The 19,674-nt window shown below is 36.2% G+C and overlaps 1 protein-coding gene across 1 annotated transcript in view; it reads right to left on the reverse strand.

Annotated features, from left to right (window-relative positions):
• Positions 1 to 1,537: 1,537 nt before the first annotated feature.
• Positions 1,538 to 19,674, reverse strand: part of LOC121430279 — a 32,392-nt gene continuing 14,255 nt past the window's right edge. Inside the window, exons 8-22 of the mRNA XM_041627557.1 lie at positions 19,272 to 19,421; positions 18,748 to 18,900; positions 16,853 to 16,978; positions 15,679 to 15,902; positions 14,602 to 14,651; positions 13,625 to 13,733; positions 12,941 to 13,053; positions 12,174 to 12,276; positions 10,894 to 11,104; positions 9,830 to 9,896; positions 7,790 to 7,856; positions 4,888 to 5,003; positions 4,498 to 4,624; positions 3,724 to 3,765; positions 1,538 to 2,740 (exon numbers count right to left, since the gene is read on the reverse strand). Of these exons, the coding sequence (XP_041483491.1) occupies positions 2,669 to 2,740; positions 3,724 to 3,765; positions 4,498 to 4,624; positions 4,888 to 5,003; positions 7,790 to 7,856; positions 9,830 to 9,896; positions 10,894 to 11,104; positions 12,174 to 12,276; positions 12,941 to 13,053; positions 13,625 to 13,733; positions 14,602 to 14,651; positions 15,679 to 15,902; positions 16,853 to 16,978; positions 18,748 to 18,900; positions 19,272 to 19,421 (1,730 nt within the window). The 3' untranslated portion in view covers positions 1,538 to 2,668. The remainder of the gene's footprint in view (positions 2,741 to 3,723; positions 3,766 to 4,497; positions 4,625 to 4,887; positions 5,004 to 7,789; positions 7,857 to 9,829; positions 9,897 to 10,893; positions 11,105 to 12,173; positions 12,277 to 12,940; positions 13,054 to 13,624; positions 13,734 to 14,601; positions 14,652 to 15,678; positions 15,903 to 16,852; positions 16,979 to 18,747; positions 18,901 to 19,271; positions 19,422 to 19,674) is intronic.

Raw genomic sequence — 19,674 nt, forward strand, 5'->3', positions numbered from 1 at the left:
TATAATATTTTTAGATTTTTGGATTTGAATTTCAATAACGATAGATTCAGCAAATTCATTCATACAATTAAGATCTGTATGTATGAAATATTCTAATTTTTCATTAATATAGAGACCCACCCCTCCTCCTCTCCTATTAGCTCTATTATTTTCTACAAAGGTATAACCAGGAAGTGAGTATAAAGTATTAGATTCCTGAGATAACCATGTCTCGGTTAACGCGATTACAGACAAATTCGTTTGTGGAGATGTATCAGTTAAAAGACGTAAATTATCGAAGTTGCAGCTCAGGCTCCTTATATTCATGTGCATGATTGAAAATGTATTCGCTGACTTGTCCGGAGATTTAAATTGATTTATGGTAAAGTAATTTGAACTGTGATAATTATTGTCATTATTATCGTTTAAGTCTACAGCTAAATTCATTTCCTTGGATACAAGGTTTTCAAAATACGGCAGGTTGCAATTTTTCTGTTGGGTTTCAGTATTCGGCCTAAACAAATGGTATAACTCATCATCATTCAACATTGCAAAAGGTTGATTTTCAATGACCGGGAATTTTGTGAGAATAACACGAAATGAAAAACAGCGCTTCCTGTGGAGACCATGGATACCGCTTGCACGTGAGTGTGGACGAGGCAAAGACCTGGAGAGAAGAAGAATTCGATGAAGAAAAACTGGTTACGCACAAAGAGAAGAAAAAATCTACAAACAAACAAAGATTCAACAGGTTAACATTTACATATATACAATATCTACTGAATGTTAACCTTTGCGTTCTTAACAGATGCATAACGAACATGGGTGAGCTCCCATAGATAATAACGAAGATGGGAAGCCTCCCTATAACAATACTTAAAGTGGCATAGTCATTGATGCAAACAATTCAGGGCAGACTTCCCAGTAAAGTAAATGGAGGTGAAAAGAGTCAATGTTCGAATTTTGCAACAATATTCTTAACCTAAAATCAAAGTGGTACATCGTCTACTTAATTTCGCTTTTGGTGTATGTACAAATTATTCATCTTGCTTAAATTATCAACACTATGAATAAAAATGCCTTACAGGTTTATGACAAATGCAAACTTTATAGAAAAAAATCATTTATTCAAACTCAATTTAACATTGAATTAGCTTCCTTTTCCCCCTGTAAGGATGTGAATTACAAAAAAAACTCCTGCTGATTAACCCTTTTTTCATTGATTAATAAAATTATTTAAACAAGCCTTAATAATAAAACATCTAAGATTTTATGGTTTTATTTTCAATTACCCTCTAAACTGCAATTTGTCATTATCATAATTATTCATAAATATGAAACAAGAACATTGCATATTAGAGCAGGTCAATGATGAACTGAGCAGTTTAAATAAAGGTCAAGCTACTCCAAGCAATTGAAACCCGTTATTCATGCCACTAGACCTTTTTTAAAAGAAAAAAAACTTCTTTACACTTGGCCTCGCAAACCTTTCAAGGACTTAAAAAATAGACATGCAAGTGTCATGCGAATACACAATCACACCATTGTCATGCTTGTGAGAACGTAGTAAGTATTGATTACAATTTTTTTTCTCGGTATTTACAAAGAGTGTCAACATGGTCAATGCAAATGCAAATGGTGTGACATGAAACGTACAAAAGCAAATAATTGATGTTTTTTTATCTACTGGAGAAAAACCACAGCGTTCCACAGTGTTGACAGTGTGGAACACATGTGAAAACACCTTCACACTGTTAACGTTGAGCATTTAATCAATGTGAATCATATATTCGCACAGTCGACCATGTGAACACGCTGCGAACATTCACACTATCGAGGTCTTCACAGTGTGGTAATATCTTCACACTGTTGACTTTGAGAATTTTAATAATATGAATATTTTCACATAGTCCACCATGTGAACACACAACATGTGATCACACTGTGTGGCAATGTGTTTTTTTCCAATAGGGTGAGCTTGGATAAACTCTTTTTTTTTAATTAGAAGAAGTAAAATTATCCATTATTAAAATCATATATCACATTAAACAAAACCAACCTATCAAACATATGATTAATATTATTCTATAACAACGATAAGTCTATCAAAGCAGCGCATAATATAGGTTAAGAGCTTGGATTAAATAAGCACATTTATATTATTGAATGATACAAATGAAAACAAGATTACAATCAATCAGTCAAACAATAAATCAATTATTTTTTTTATTCAAATATGAGAGAGCTGGTCCCATATTTACAAGCCGTAGAGGCAGAAGGCCCCATTATCAAAAATTCTATTACTGACTAGCAAAACAGCAAAAATTCATGGATAAGAGTTAAACTCTGTACTACTAGTTTATGCAAACATTTCTTTTGCTCCTTCACTTCATATTCCCTACGATATTTATATCGAATAAATATATCGATAAACAAATAAATAAATCAATCAATATCTATTTTTAGTGAAGTAAACGATTCCTCCTCTGTGCGTGATCAAACCGTATTTTGAATTTTTCAAATACTAGTAGAGGACAGACTATCCTGGATCCCAGATTATCCGGCCTCTGGTGAAATCAAAATCTTTATCTCTGTCACCTGCATTCCTTTCTATTCCACTACTTATACATGCTATATGATTAAGCAGGGACATGTCTCATTCAAAGTGGATTATAATTTGCAATTGCATTTAGTTTGGTTCCTTCTCCTTCTTTTCGTCTTCATCCGGGGTATTGCCAGTTCGGAAAATAGCAGCACGAACCTAGGGTATTCAGATAACGAAACATAAATTGAAAGTCATAAGTTTTACGCATAATATACAAAATGAAACTTCCTAAAAAAAACCTCTGGAATAGCCAGACAATCGTCTAATGAACTAATTAAACGATGTGAGGGAAAAATAGAATATTGAACCTTCAGGAAGACAAGGGGGGTGTTTCATCAACATTTTCATCCGACAAGTTGTCAGATCTGACATCTTTCTCTGATGTTGATTGGCTGGGAGGTACCGTTACTATGGTAACTGTCGGATAAAATGGGACTTGTCGGATAAAACGTCCGACAAGTCCTTTCATAAAACGCCCCCCCGAGTAACTACATCAATGGCTTTGAATCTTTCGAAGTGTTTTAATATTAATTTTTAATGTTTTATACAGTGTATTTTTGCAGTGATTTTAATACAGTAAATGAAACCAAATCAACCCAAGAATGATTTTTAAAGAGAACTTTGTTTTAATGCAAACATCCTTTCTGGTTCGAATCTGTTATAACTCGGAAGGGTTGTGATAATTTATAGGACTTATGAAATTGATGACCACCATCATGGTTCCCGTGTCAAATTCAAATAAATTTAATTGCCATGGCCTACTTCTGGAGAGTTCTCCATTTTTCATATACCCGAAGTCGATGAAGTAAAAAACAAAAAAAAAACTTTCAATATACGATATAAGAATGAATACAAATTTTCATTGGTAGAAAAAAGAGATGTTGCCGTTTCTTAACCTTCCTTTAAATCTTATCTAATCGGTAAGTATACTATTCCATTTGCACCTACTTTTCCTCTCATACATGACTAAACCGATATCGCCCTTCAATAACAACTAAAGCCTAGTGAATGTTAATAAGCTAGAGCGCTTTCATACCACAGTACTACTCGGCAGATGTTTAGATTGACCCCTTTCTTGTTTCGAGAAAATTAGCATCCTTTTTTCGGTACTTAATTGAAAAAAGTATAATTTTTCTAACCTGTGGATTCATCGGGCAGTAGAAGACGAAAACCAACAACCCCTGCAAAAAAGAAAGAAAAAAGAGTTAAAGTGGATCACTGAGGCAATCCCTGCTGGAAAGGAAACAGTGTGATCACATTGTGTTCACATAGTGGAAAATATAATTTACACTGCATACGTTCAAATTCAGCATTGCGACGATATTTTAACACGTGGTCATCTCGACAGCGTGTTCACATGTTGCTCGGTGATTTACACTTGAAATGTGAAGGTGATTTCACATTGCGATCCACACTGTAAACACATTTGCGGCACACTATGTGGGACACTGCCGCGGCATGCCGTGGTGTAGCGGTTCTGACTCTCGCCTTGTAATCAGAGGGTCGTGTGTACGAATCCCACCATGGCCTATCGCCCTTTGGCAAGGCGACAATCCACGCTTTGCCCCTCTCACCCAGGTGTTGGGTATGAATTCACCCATGAATTGGGTACCAGTAGGAAACAACCGTCATTGTGGTTGGTTTAGCAAGTTTGCGCCTAACAGGCTGCTTGGAATGCTATGAGTCCAGTGACCGGGTAATAATAATTGTGAAGCGCTTTGAACAGTCGTAGATTTATAAAGCGCTATATAAATGCTAATTATTATTATTATTCCATCCAGTAGAGAAATACAGTAAATCTACAAATGAATGAAAATAGGTCTGTACTTTGTAAAAAACTAACACAAAGTCCGTAAGATCCTACATAGCTTAAGAGTAACTTGATGAAACGGCCACTAAGAACGGCCACTTACCTGGATCATGTTGAACAAGATGAAGAGGTAATCGAAAGCCATGATGGACTTGAAGACGAGCAAGGCATGCGATGACCAGGCCATCACGAGAACGAATGAGAGGACGAGTGATGATGACAGGCATAGGCTAAGAGTGTTGGAGATACGAAGAGAAATGATACTTACAGAATTTGGCCACAATTATTGGATAACATGATCACAAGCAGTGGCGGACCGTGACCCCGAGGAGACAAAGCATTGAGGGGGCACGGCATTGTTCACAAACAATGCAGTGCCCCCCCATGCTTTGTCTCCTCCGGGTCACGGTCCGCTTCTGATCACAAGAGCGATTTAGAATTTTTTTTTTCGTACAGTTTGATTGACCAAAAACCAAAAACTTTCGATTATTACCTGACTCTGTTCCTTAATTTCTCAGTCCATTCTGCGTAGCCATCGATGTGCTCAGTAGGCTTATCATCAATCTTGACCAGATAAACCACGGTCAACAAGGCGAGCACGAAGTTGATCTGATTAGATTGAAAAAAAAAAGAAAAACTCTTTTCGTGAACAGTGAAGCACCAACCTCGCATCTGCTGACTATATGCAACGCATCAGATTGAAAATCAACTTCGACTGACGACTAGTCGAAGAAGGGTGGCACAAATGCGCATGTTCGCCTACCATAATAAAAGGTTCATGTTGTGACTATACATTCAAGTTAGTGATTCTTTTTTTTCTTCATACACCTAAGGGGTATGGTCATAAACAGGCGAGTGTTTAAAGGTATTGTTTAACTTTGTGAGCAGCCGATTTAAAAAAATTCTCAAACCAAGATGAAACATGTAAACAAGTGCATGTATTAGAACTAATAAACCCTGAAAGCAACCATTATTGAGAATGAAAAGCTAAAACTACAAGGCAAACCCCGATTTTGTAAATAGGCGTCTTATAGACACCTAAATAGTACACATAAGTGTATGGGATGAAATTAAGATGTGTTTCCGGTCACTTTATATTTAAATTTTTGAAGCACTAAATAATTATTTTCGAACGCAATTTTTTCTGGGCTTTATTTTCGTAACATATCACAGACAAAGGTGACAATTGTGACCTTCTAGCTCAGATTTTTTTAAAAGTCGAACCAATGTTAACCAATCACTTTAAGTGATTCGACTTTCATTGCGTGTGGCATACCACAATAGTAAGATCTGGGCCCCGTCTGACAAAGAGTTACGATTGATCCGACCACATCAAAATGTATGAATCGAATATACATTATATGATGTAAACATTAGTAACAAACATGCAATTTAAATGATGATATTGCTGGCTTTCCATAGATGCTGTTGATCGGATCAATCGCAACTCTTTGTATGACGGCCGGGACCCAGAAGTTTCAGATCATAATTATGGTCCGGGTGGCATAAATGTGAAAATCTTTTGTATATCAATACGAAAACATTGATGGAACCTAATAATACGGGTTCACTAAAAATCTATAAAATCATTGCCTGTTTCATTCTGACCAGGAATCGACATAACTGTGAAGAAAATAAGCTAAATTTTAACGTCATAATTTTCTGATTGCTCATTCTATTTTGATAGAATTTTCAACCTTATGCGTGCTTGATTTTTCTGTTTATTCATTTAAATCAACTTTTTGCCTGGATGGACTAGGGGATGCAGTGGCGTAGACAGGTCCTTAGACCTGGGGGGGGGGGATGATCCCTAGCTGGGTCATACTTTATATATATATATATATATATATATATATATATATATATATATATATATATATATATATATATATATATATATTTATATATATTATTTATATATAAATATAAAGAATGAAGGAGATAACGTACTCGATAAAAACAAAATATCATGGGCCAAAGCAGACGAGTTAAAGATAACAAAATAACACGATCTGCCTCATGGATTATCTCGTGTGTCTTGCTTTCAGCAATAAACAGGGCATCCAGTAATAAACAAACTTCCTTGCACATTTTTCATGGCAGTAATCTTTTGTTTGATTAATGACAATGAGTAAAGATGATCATAAGAGAAATGTCATTTGTCGGATGTCTAGTTATCATCTTGGTCATGACAGTCCTGCTAAACATGATCTAGAATAACTAGTATTCCTTATTTTACTAGTATAGTAGTATACTCTTTTAAAAGTAGCGATATTGTTAATGATCAAACGAATGAATCAACAACTAAAGGAATAAACAAATAAACAGCCAAATAACTAAAAAAAATATCAATTACAATTATAGTAATAGGGGTAAAATAAAAAAAGCTCAACATTATATTTCTTATCCACGTGCAGATATGCGGACACTAAAATGATAAGCACACTCTGTTTAAAATTACCATGATTACAAAGGCTTGATTGAATTAAGTATGGAAATGAAATAAACCTCACCGGGTTGTCGGAAGTAAACTGTATAGATAGTAACTTGTTATAATTTCGATTCATTTCTTATTATGTACCTTGTTATGATGATTATGATAAAAACATAGGTAAGGAAATGTAACAGTTTATAACCTTCAAACCTAGAAGACTGCGCACGTATACAGAAATCACTGGTATAAGTAATTCCAAAATACATTGCGCCAAAAATATTGAGTGAAAAAAACCTTGGATATCACTGAGGCCATCCAAAATTTGCACTTTCATTCCAAAATCATTCATTTACTAATTCGCTCCTTAGAGACTGAAAATTTTCACCTTTCCTTTGCAAAGTAGGGGTTGAGGACATGGCCAGCAGGGAAAAGGGTCAGTGTATGTGTATAGGTAATTTCTTATTAATTCGTTTGAACAGTGTTAATGTGTTATGAAAGCAATTGCTCTGAAAGGGAGTGATTAAGCGACACTTTCTTAAATCTGTAATGAAATATTTTGAACTTATCTCCTTTGCAAATACATAATTATTATAAGGAAATGTACTTGGTGAAACTCTGAATAACGATCCTTAAATGTATATGACGACGCAAGACAGTTGTTATTACTTAAAACTTGCAAGTTGTAAATGATGATTGACTCTGAATAAAAGTCCAATTTTGATCATGTTTGTCATTGCTGTACGTTATGATTATTACTGCTATTATTATTGATTGATTTTAACTAGCATTCATTGCTTTATTACTGTATAGTTTTGCTTCTTCCCCCACAGAAACCTGGGGGGGGGGGATGATTGTACACACCATCCCCCACCTAAAATTCTGGGGGGATGCATCCCCCCATCCCCCCCCCCCGCTATCTACGCCCCTGAGGGGATGTAGGTAATAGAGTAAATGAACTTACCACGAGGGCCAGTGTAACGATTGCAATGAAGATAGGATAGACATTCTCCTTCTCGGTTAGCCAGCAACTGTAGAGATGAACAAAAACAACAATTATTTATTGAAAATAAAATGAAAATGAAAATCCATTTATTGTTCGTGAAAATAAAAACACGGCAAAATTTTGCCCACTTGATCGTCAGGCATTGTGCATCGCCAGATCGACGTTGCTCTATCATTAATCGTTGAACGCCAAACCGTCCAGCAGCAACTCTAATCTTTATAGTATTTTGGTCTGACGCGACTGGGGCTTGAACCCCCCGACGTCCCGTTTGTGAAGACGGGTGGTTTATCAACTGATCCAATACAGTGAACACACGGGTACAATTTTCTGAATTTTTGTTTTTAATATTTACCACATCAGGCCACATCAATTGTTATTGCACAAAAAAGTTTGGATCTGTATTAAAAAAAATAGCACGATATCGATTCGAAACAGAATCCTTGTAATATATCGTCACGCCATTAAATATGTGATGGAGATTCATGTGGACGTTTACGGCCGTATACGCAGGATTTTTTCGCTAGGGGGGCAGTATTCGTAAACTTATTAAACTAAAACTCGAAAGCGAGGGAGCAAAGCGAGTAAACTTGTCGTTTTTGCGTTTTTGCTTTTTGTCAAGTGAATTGAAGGATTTGATGCATACTCTTGGTGAATTTTGTGAAAATTTTCAGTAAGATGTAAGTATTTAAAAATTCAGGGGGGGCGGGGGGGGGGGGCAACGGCTGCATACGGCCATGTGGGCGTTGCAGGTATCATGTGTAGAACAAAAAAAACGGTAAAATGGCTGTAAGTTGCACTTTTACATTTTAGCCAGTATATTTCGACCTATGACACTGTAAAGAACAGTGTCCCACATGTGCCACATTTTGTTCACAGTGTGGAACACAATGCGAAATCACCTTCACACTGTCAAATTTGAGCATTTCAGCAGAGTTCATCACATATTCATCATGTTCACATCGTCGACCATGTGAACATGCTGTGAACACCCACGCTGTCGAGGTGTCCACAGCGTGAAACTATTTTCAAACTGTTAAATTTGAGCATTTCAACAATGCGATATCTTCACATAGCTATATGAACACTCTGTGATCACCCTGTGTCACATTGTTTTCTTTCCATCATGTTACTATAGGCTATGGCAATCCGTTTTCTTCAGCCCATTTAAAGATATCATCGCCTTTTGTTTAAGAAATATATATTTTACATAAACAGGATAATGGAGCGCTGTGGCTCAGTGGATTAGTCTTCGGACTTTGAAACCGAGGGTCATGGGTTCGAATCCCAGCCATTGCATAACTTCCTTCAGCAAGAAACTGATCCAAAATGTGCTGCACTCGACCCAGGTGAGGTAAATGGGTGTCCGGTAGGAAGTAATTCCTTAAAAAGCTGTGTGCGCTACAATTATGCAAAATTTCCAAAAGTCTGGTGTGGTCTATAGTATCAAATGCGCTACTTAAGTCTAGTAATACTAGAACAGTGACTTTCTGATTGTCCATTGCCATCAGAATATCGCTCTTAATCCTAAGTAGCGCAGTTTCTGTACTATGATATTGTCTATATGCGGATTGGTTGGATGGAAGAAGTGAATTGCTATTGAGGAGCTGTACGATTTTGTGAGTGGCTGCACCTTTTACCAATTTTAAAATATATTGTAAGTTGCTTACAGGTCTTACATTACAGAATTCGGGATCTAGACCTGGCTTTTTCAACAGGGGTGAAACTAGGGCTACTTTCCATTCATTAGGAAAATGACCTGTAGACAGGGAGACATTGATCATAGACGTAAAAACAGGAAGTATAACATCGATATGTTGCATAAAAATATTTGTTGGAAGTGGATCAGCAGAGTAAGACTTCTTAGTGAGCCATGTAATGCTTTATTTACAACCATAACGGAATGCTTGATGAATGAAATGGATTTAAAGGACAAAACTGTTGGCCATGCGCTGGCGAAAAGCTCAGTTGTGCAGCCCTTTAGAAGTCTCGCTGTCCTACCTTTCTGGGGTTCCAAATCCATGTGGCATCTTCTTGTAGAGGAGACCTACTAACACCAAGGGTCCTCCTGGATTAACATAGAAGATGAAGCAAGAAATAATGCATATTAACAATAACTCACGCCAACCCCTGTTGGAATGAACACATGTATGTTTCCACATACTGGACTATTTGAAGATATTATTCACACAGTTAAAAATGGTTGAATTTAACAGTGTGAAATTTGTTATTCACACTGTTACAATGAAAGGAATTTCACACTGTGGCTAACTCCATGATGTGGATGTTCACATGTGTAGGGATAGTAGAATATGTGAACATGTGATCCACTCCGTGTCATGCTCAACTTTAACAGTGCGATGGTCTTTCACATTTTGTTCCACACTGTGAACACACTGCAGAAGACTGTTCTTTCTGATAAATAGGCCCTATTGACATCATGATATCATCTTAATCGATCCTCGCTCGTAATATCGTTATTCTGATAATGAAGTATACTATGCTCGACTGTAGAATGACGAATAATAATTCACAATCCTTTACATTTGTGGTTTTAAGTGAGTGCGTGAGATTTCCTTCAGCCAGAAATTTATCCACATTGTGCTGACTTCAACCCAGGTGAAGTGAATGGGTATCCGCCAGGATTAACTCCTTGGATGCGCTGAGCGCTTGAATGCAGCTCGAGCTCGAGCCGGGGTAAAAGTAATGATAACAAGCAATGCGTCTCGGAATACATTATTTCATTGATACATGTGCTATTTTCTATTATCGTAATTATTATTATCATTTTGTCAGGTAAGGATACATACATACATATATATATATATATATATATATATAATTTTAGTATGAAATTGTTGTTAATCAATATTTCACATTCTGAAGAATTAAAGACGAAACTAGTTAAAGTGAAATATTTTAGCATTCTTGACTATTCTTCATTTAGTTTGATTATATATATATATTTATATATGTATATATATATATATATATATATATATATATATATATATATATATATATATATATATATATATATATATATAATCTATCTAACAACTCACCCCACACGATCAGAAAGGCTCTAACCATTCGGATAGGTTCCGTAATGCTCTTCTCTGGTACTTTCATCTGGACTGGTTGGGCGAATTTCGAATCTCGAGGCTTACCGTGTATGTAACATGTATTGAAGAGTACAGCAGTCTGGACCACCAACCACAGGGCGTAGACAGTGTAAAGATACTGAAGACAGGCAGCTATGATCGCACAAACGAACTGAAGGGGTGATCAGAAAAAGAATGGTATATTTCCCCTTTAATGCTTCCCATTTGCTTTCTTCCTTTCCATTTAACTTTCTGCCTACTTAACCTCTTTCTTTTCATTTTTTTAAATACTTGTTTGTCTTTCTTGCTTTATTACTTCTTCTTCATTTATGTTATTCATTTATTATTACTTACTTGTATTTATTCTAAAAAACTTTCTCTTGGTTTGCGCGTTCTACCTTCCCCTTTTCTTCATTCCTTTCTTGTTTAATTATTATTTTTATTTTTATCTTTCCATTTCGTAGATTGATTGATTTCAGAGACTGATCTTTACTAAACATAGTTAAAAGCCATAATCTTTTCATGTCTATTTTGGATTTGGGAATAGAAAGTAGGATGTTTCTTTTATCACATCCCTATTCGCCGGTTGCTTTGCGCGCACAGAGACTCTTAATTTGGAATTCCAAGCGAAGTCAAAACATTGTCATAGCTTTCCAAAGGATATGTGAAAAGGACTTCAGCATGGCCTGAAACATGGGGGGGGGGACATTTTCCACTAGAAACGACAATGTGCAATTGTGTGATTATATAGTAGGGGCCGAATCGATAAAACTATACATCACTTTAAATAGAAAATCTATACGGAGTCTGTTTCTTTGAGGTGGTATTTATAACTTGGCAACTTGAAGGTGGATAATAATAGTATGTCGACTGATTCACCATTTTATATTATTCTTATCCTGCTGCAAGAAGTAGTAAAAAAATAATTGATTCATAAAATGGAAAGAATTTGAAAATACACATAACTAATGAAACTATGTTGAAGTTTAATGAATAGTTGGTACATTGCAATCAGTTTGATAAACGTCCACCAATAGAGAAGTATATATATATGATGCCATCATTCCATGTAGTTTAGACTGGGGTTAAACGCATTTTCCTTGTGGTTTTTAACTTTACTCATATACTCCCATTACCCATTACTTCAGAAAATATGAATGAACGTAAGTGGAATATCGGGGATTTCTAGGTCTTTCATCTCACTACACCAATCTGCATTATGAAACAAGCGGAACTCTTACCAGATTACCAGTCGCTTTCATTCCAAGCAAGAAAGTGACATGTCCAGCAAATGAGCTGACGGCCATATTCAATTGAATCTTTGTGAGTTGAGACCCTTTTACACTGGGAAAATCAGTTAAGAAGAGAAGTATTGCAGTCTGAACGAAAAACATCACACACATCATCAACGGATATTTAAAACTGAGTATATGATTATGAGGGAAGCGCAAGTCCACCTCTTTGGTGAAATTGAGTTGAACATTGGAAACTGTCGATCATACCTTAGCTAATCTTTTGTGTATTTTACATCCAATAATTTCATGCGGAAGTCACCCTAATAAATTGATAAAATACCCCTGAAACAGATTCTGTTTGGACATACATAAATCACTTAATTTGGCCCTGGGCCGTTCTCATAGGCCCTATGCATGTGTTTTAGAACTTTCATACTTCGATATCGTCTCCCTGTTTGAAATATTTTGCATCTGCTCTTGATGTTCGCAGAGAACAATGTAGAGTTGACCCTCCTTACAAAGTTCGCTTTCGACGTCGAAGCCCGTTCAGTTTGGTACATGCAAACATGTGATTTACATCTTCTAAGCCGATTTTGTTGTCCAAACAATTTAATTGTGTAGATTCAAATGAAATAAACAGAGCACTAATACAGAATAGCCATCTTCAAGTTCCATGGAAGGAGAAGGACCATTATCGTGGCTTGTAAAATTGTAGCCAACTAATTAAAAAAAAATGCAATTGAATCCACTAAACATACAAACACAAAACTTACCCCAATGTTGCATATATCACAAGCATTACGAATATAGCTATGATTGAGATGCACCCCAAAGCCTTTTCAAGAACTGAAAGAAGTAAAGCGTTTATCCAGTCCACTTTGAAGCCCTTTAAGAAAGAAAATGAAATTCGTATAATTCGTCTGTCTTTTATCATCATGTTTATTCTCTGGAAACACACTTCTAACAGATAACTTTTGTGTCCATAAGGTTTTCCTTTTTACCTATGTTTAATATTTGTACAAGATCATATATAAATATGATGTTATAGTATTTCATGACTGTCTTTTCCTTTTCCGATTTATTTGAACGTATCACCATTTGGTATGTCTTATTTTGTTCCTTTTTCACATAATAAACAATGATGGGTTCCCCTCGATGATACACGTATAGGCCTTGAATCTCGAAAGGTTGGTTTTTATATAAATCAGTTCGTAAAGATATTCTCGACTTAACGCACGACTGACATGCTAAGTCAGTTTAGAACAAGAAAGGTATCCAGTCATGCTAATAGGGCCTCACATACGAGCATCTTTATGAAACACTAAGAGGAATGATAAGTATAGGTCCTACATAAATACATCCTACATATATGAGTAAGCGATCCCTAGTATTCTGTTCATGATACAGAAAAAAACTGATCAGTAATTATTGAGTAGTCGATCAATATTGATGATGACCTTAGGGCCGCGTTGAAGTGCAATGGCGGTCAGGTGATTACAGCGACAGGTCACATGAGTGTAGTTCGAATACACAGCTTTGCAGTCCTCGGTAACCCACTCCCAACCACTGCAAAGTGAAAACCACAATCATTTAAAAAAAAATATAATATGGTGATACAGATTCTATTCATGATTGGTCGACATGGATCACGTGACCATTCATTTAGTTTTACAACAAACAGGAAAATTGGCTTATGACTTGCACTATAATTATGATGACTACCCTCGTAAATAAATTTACAGTATACAATTGGAAAACCATCCAGAAGTATCAGTGGAATACAATTCGGATACAACACTTATAATGCACCATTGGTATCATTCATCTACCATTTAGATGTACAGTACCATTGAACCTAATAACCATTTTTCAGACAAATGGTAGACCTCACTTGCATACCAATGGTAAATTGAATGGTACCCTATTGGTATACAAGTGGAATGCCCCTGGCCGTCTCACCTGCATCACGCGATTCAACTTAGCAGCAGTGCTGACTTTGAAAACTACTATAAGTCGCACAAGAGGTTCAGTGATATATGGTTACTCTTATTTCCAAGTTTTATGAACTAGACCAATACACTTATAAAATTCGATCAAATGAACTTCACGATAATCAACCTCAGTCTGCCCTTTGACTTGCTGCGCGTATTTGAATAAAATATTTATGTCAAATATGCGCTTCAGAGAACTTGGGTTGCAAAGCTAAAAAAGCTGCCTAAGTAATTGAATTCAACACTTTGTGCTTTTTGCTTGGCTGCCAAAATAATAATCGATGACAAATATTCGACACAATTGTTGTGGGGGTCAAATCAATTAAGAAATGTCAAGATATATTATCATTAAAAGAAACATATATTTTTTAAATTTGACAAAATTAGGGAACAAACAAAATGGGAAGGGAAGAGGGGAGTCAATTCCAAAATTATTTACTTACGAATCATTTCGTTTCATCGAAGTGCAGACTGGAACTTCATTATCAAAATCCTGTGAGAAAGAGTGATGAAATATAGGGGGTAAGGACAAAATGGAGAAACATGAGATTAGGCGAAGAGCAGAGGATAATATTCCAAAACACTCGAAAATTATCATATCGCATAGAATATTGCAATCATCCTTTAGCGGCCTATCATTTTTTTTAGTTTTAAGATAATGTATAATGCAACCAATGCTACCTTTTTGTAAACCTTTATATCGAGAAGTAGGGGTACCGTATTTATGCCATCTTTGATTTTGAAAACTAGTGCAAAGCTTTACCAATATGGTGCAAACAGATTTGCACCTGTTTGAAATCCCCAATCTGGAATTGTAGGAGAACTCTTGTTTATGAACAGAATACAAACGCCGTCAACCTGATCAATCACAAAATAATCTTGAACCGAGCTATAAAAAACAGGATGCTTAACATTTCTTTTTTTTCAAACAGTCGGTAGAATCGATTTTTTTTTTCATTTATAACTTATATATTTTGCTTGCTGCAGCATCATGATTTTATTTCTCGCTCCAATATTCCACTACAAGTAACAACGCCCTTGAAACCACTGTGAAAGGGGTATCAGCAAGAAATTTATCCTAACAGCTGTACTCAACCCTGCCTAGTTGAATGGATGCCCGGTAGGATCAATTCATTCAATGCACCATGGAGCTACTGCGTGAATGCACTGAGCGCTGCTGACAAAGTGGTAGCTCGAGCTAAAAAAACCTAGCTATTATAATTACTCTTATTATCATTTCTATTATTTTATAACATTATTACTATCATTATGATTATTAATAGTTAATGATATTAATATCCTCTATATGACTATTATTTTCTACTTATTATTTTATCTTTTATTTGCTTGCCAATTTTTCCTGACATAATAATTAGCTGAGAATGAAATTTAACTGGGAGTAAAGACTTTTCTTAGGAGGGGGGACTTGTTTTTCTGTAAAAAAAAATGGCCCCTGGAAAATCCTGGATCCGCCCCTGATTACCGTTACCATTACCTTCCTGGACTAATCTTACACTTACAATTTTGACGGGAAAGACGACATCCACGTATTCCCCTTTGCGGAGGTGTAAGGGAGCGCCGTTGTAGCAGTAAACAGTCACGTTGACCACAGAGTTCAGCGACATGGATGTGCCAGAGACTTCACTTTCGGCAGAAGATGGGCTTGTTGACGGATAGTTACTCGATGACGGGCTCGTTTCACAGCCTGGTTTAGGCTCCTGGAAAGCTTCCACTGCTACCTTGACTGAACAAATGAATCAAATTTATTAACATTAATATCATTTTTGTTCATTTGATCATAAATTATTGAAGAAGCATATTGCACTCGACCATTACCAACTGAAGTCAACTGCCCTGTCGAGGCTTAAAAGTGCAATTCAGATGTTCAGATAATCATCTTGCTATGTCTACATCCCTTAGAACAAAAATGACAAGATCTCGGATCTCGTCGTGTGTATATTCTGTGGGAGAGATGATGAGATGACAAGATCTCTGATCTCGAGTCATGTCTATATTCTGTGGGAGAGATGATCAGATGATAAGATCTCGTCCATGAATCCATATGTCTACACTGGGTGGGAGAAATGACCAGATGGCAAGATCATAGACCTCGTCATGTCTACGTCCAGTGCATGGGAAAGATGATCAAAAGATGAAATCATGGATCTCATCTCAGGGACCATGGAACCGTTCGAACGATAATACAAACTCTTTAACTATGGTGTATCTTATGAAAACTCCATGCCCTCCCATATTCTATATTTTATCATTTGCTCAATTCTTGTCAAGCTTTCATTGATTTGTTTCTTTTATTTTCCCCGGGGTGTGTTTTCAGGGATTCATTCTCTTAAAAAAAGCGATCTGGATGGGATATTCTGGTGAATTTTGTTATACAGAGGAATCGAGAGGCGGGAAATGAAAAATGGAAGAGAGGGAGAAGTGGAAGGGGTGTGCTCACTGGCGTACCTGAAAAGTTTTGTCGGGAGTGGCAAACATTATCTGACAAAAAAGGTTAGGTCCCCGTAATTGCCGGAAGCAAGTTTTCGTCAGAAGGTTGCTACAGGGCAACTATAAAAAAAGACCATCAAAATATTCCTCTTCAAAAGAGAGGCAGTTGATCAGTGAAAGAGGAAAGGTGAGTAAAGCTTGACAAAACCCAGATAGATCAGAGAAGGGGAGAGAATCAATGGTTACCTGGTTTTGTCTGTAGAAATGGCGAGTAGAAGCTTACAGCTAGCCGTTCTGCTTCGGTATTTCCACGGGTTGAGAATGTCAGTGGACGGTAAGGTTTTGCGCTTGATTCTCCCTCTGTTACGTTGTCTAAAAAAATGTATTTCACAATATTCTCCCTTCGTGAGAACATTCAAGCACCAGTTCGATGCCATCTCTATGGAAAGCCAAGCTGGACAAAACGCTGATAGGATATAATCATTACGCATGAAATTTGCATGTGTGGATAGAGTTAGTCTCTCTACAGTTGATTACTGTGCAGCTTGATTTTCCAAAGAGATGGGGTCTAGCTGGGCTACGTTACATAAAATTTGTTATATCAAATGTGCAATAAGAATTAAAAGCTACTGAAAATTTCAATATACTTTAATCTAATTGGCTGATGGTAAATTTGGTAGTGTGCATTTAGAATTAAGTCTCTTTAAGACAGAACCAAGTGGTAATGACGCCTTCATTCATGAACTGGCAACCCGATGACACACTGCTGAGTTTTACTCCGAACTGTTATGTGGTTATTTGAGAGTTATTGCAATTGAGACGGTGACGGATTTTTACAACATAGAAAATTTATTGCCAAAATTCTTTCATGACAATGCAGCCTTTGTCGAAAATCGGTGAATGAAAACAGCAGTTTCGTCCTGCACTATTCGCAAACGACACATTTCCTATTTTCGTCAACTTTCAATAGATTTAGAACGTTGTATAATCCGTCCCCGTTGCAATCGCTAATCCCGACCTTTCGTTGTAAGAACGCGAACGCTTATTTACGACGGTAGTTGATTTTTGAAGAGGCTTTTGGGCCCGTCGTCATGGTCGTAAAACTCTGTCCTGCAATGCAAATTGTGTGACATTATTTTTTTTTTCGTTTCGCATCTGGAACGGAAATATTCAATTTGCGCTTCGTGTGCAAAATGCTGGTTGCTACTATGGTATCAGCAATATATCCAATTTAGGACGACTTTCTAAAGCCACATTTGGTTCTTCCGAGAGCTCGAGAGGCCGCCCGGGGGGAGGGCACTTCCCACTGCTCCTTCCAATATCAACAGAATCAATGCAATAGTGCTACTTAATACGTACATATCCGGTGTTGAACTATTTTCAACCTTTACTTTTTATTACAAATATTTGTTTAATTTTAGCCGAGTAATAATTAAGAAATGATGACTGAAAATAGTAGATCTAACAACATAAACACTAAAATTTCACTAATATCAGACAAGGAAAAACAAAGCTGAGACAATTTAATGTTTACTTTTACGTCGGTGAAACATTTCTATGCATGTCTTTGTGAATATGCAATGAACAAGCTGATGATGTCATATCTCAACTAATTCTTTTGTATTTTACTATATGAATTAATATAATTTTTTTTTCAAATGTCCTCTAAAAATGACGTAATGACATCATGAGCTAATCTACCTCTACATGAATTGCATATTCAAGTTCATGAGGGAGTGCATACAATTATTTCACAAAGTATTGCTGAACCTGTTATTAAATAACTTCGTAACTTCGCTGTTAACAGATTTTTATGAATTGTCCTTTTTGGGGGGTAAAAATTTACTGATTTATCTGAATATAGTTATTTTTACAGGTCACCTTTAATATATGAACTTACTTTAGGCATCAAATTTCCCCTGAAAATCAGTGAAATTAAATGATCATTTTTGCAGGCTCCTTTCTGGTTGTTTATTTGTCTGTTTTTCTTTTGTAATAAGGATGGAAAATTTTATTGAGGGTTTAAGAAATATGAATAAACTAAACTAAATAAAAAAACACAATTTGGATGCTATGAAGAATGATTCGTTCATAAGAAATGTAATGTAATAAATTGCCAATTTCCACTCATTTATTTTTACCGAAGCATTCGGTGAGAATCTCCTCTAGTGGCTTTTGCGTCGCATTAACGATATTTGTTGTCTGGGTAGTATTAGTAACTTGAAGTTCTTCCGTCGACAGTTGTTGATGTTGAGTGGTAGACGTAGGAGTTGTCTCCTCATCTGTTGTTGGCACTGAAAAAAGGGCAGAACTTCGTAACTTCGCTGTTAACAGATTTTTATGAATTGTCCTTTTTGGGGGGTAAAAATTTACTGATTTATCTGAATATAGTTATTTTTACAGGTCACCTTTAATATATGAACTTACTTTAGGCATCAAATTTCCCCTGAAAATCAGTGAAATTAAATGATCATTTTTGCAGGCTCCTTTCTGGTTGTTTATTTGTCTGTTTTTCTTTTGTAATAAGGATGGAAAATTTTATTGAGGGTTTAAGAAATATGAATAAACTAAACTAAATAAAAAAAAACACAATTTGGATGCTATGAAGAATGATTCGTTCATAAGAAATGTAATAAATTGCCAATTTCCACTCATTTATTTTTACCGAAGCATTCGGTGAGAATCTCCTCTAGTGGCTTTTGCGTCGCATTAACGATATTTGTTGTCTGGGTAGTATTAGTAACTTGAAGTTCTTCCGTCGACAGCTGATGTTGAGTGGTAGACGTAGGGGTTGTCTCCTCATCTGTTGTTGGCACTGAAAAAAGGGCATCGACGATGTGAAAACAGGCACAGTATTGACCAGAATTAAACACTTTCAAAGTTGAAACACATCGTAATCAGTCTAACCAGCACGTCAATGTCACGTAAGAGTTAACATTACCAAAATATAAATATTCTTTTTCCTGTCAACATCGCAGTTTTAAACAGGCCATGTGTTGAACATTACTCAATACTTTGAACATGGTTTTAAAGGGAGTTGAGCAATTGGAAAGGTGAGAAAATTGAGG

This window comes from Lytechinus variegatus, chromosome 16, assembly GCF_018143015.1.
Source record: "Lytechinus variegatus isolate NC3 chromosome 16, Lvar_3.0, whole genome shotgun sequence".
Classification (NCBI taxonomy): domain Eukaryota; kingdom Metazoa; phylum Echinodermata; class Echinoidea; order Temnopleuroida; family Toxopneustidae; genus Lytechinus; species Lytechinus variegatus.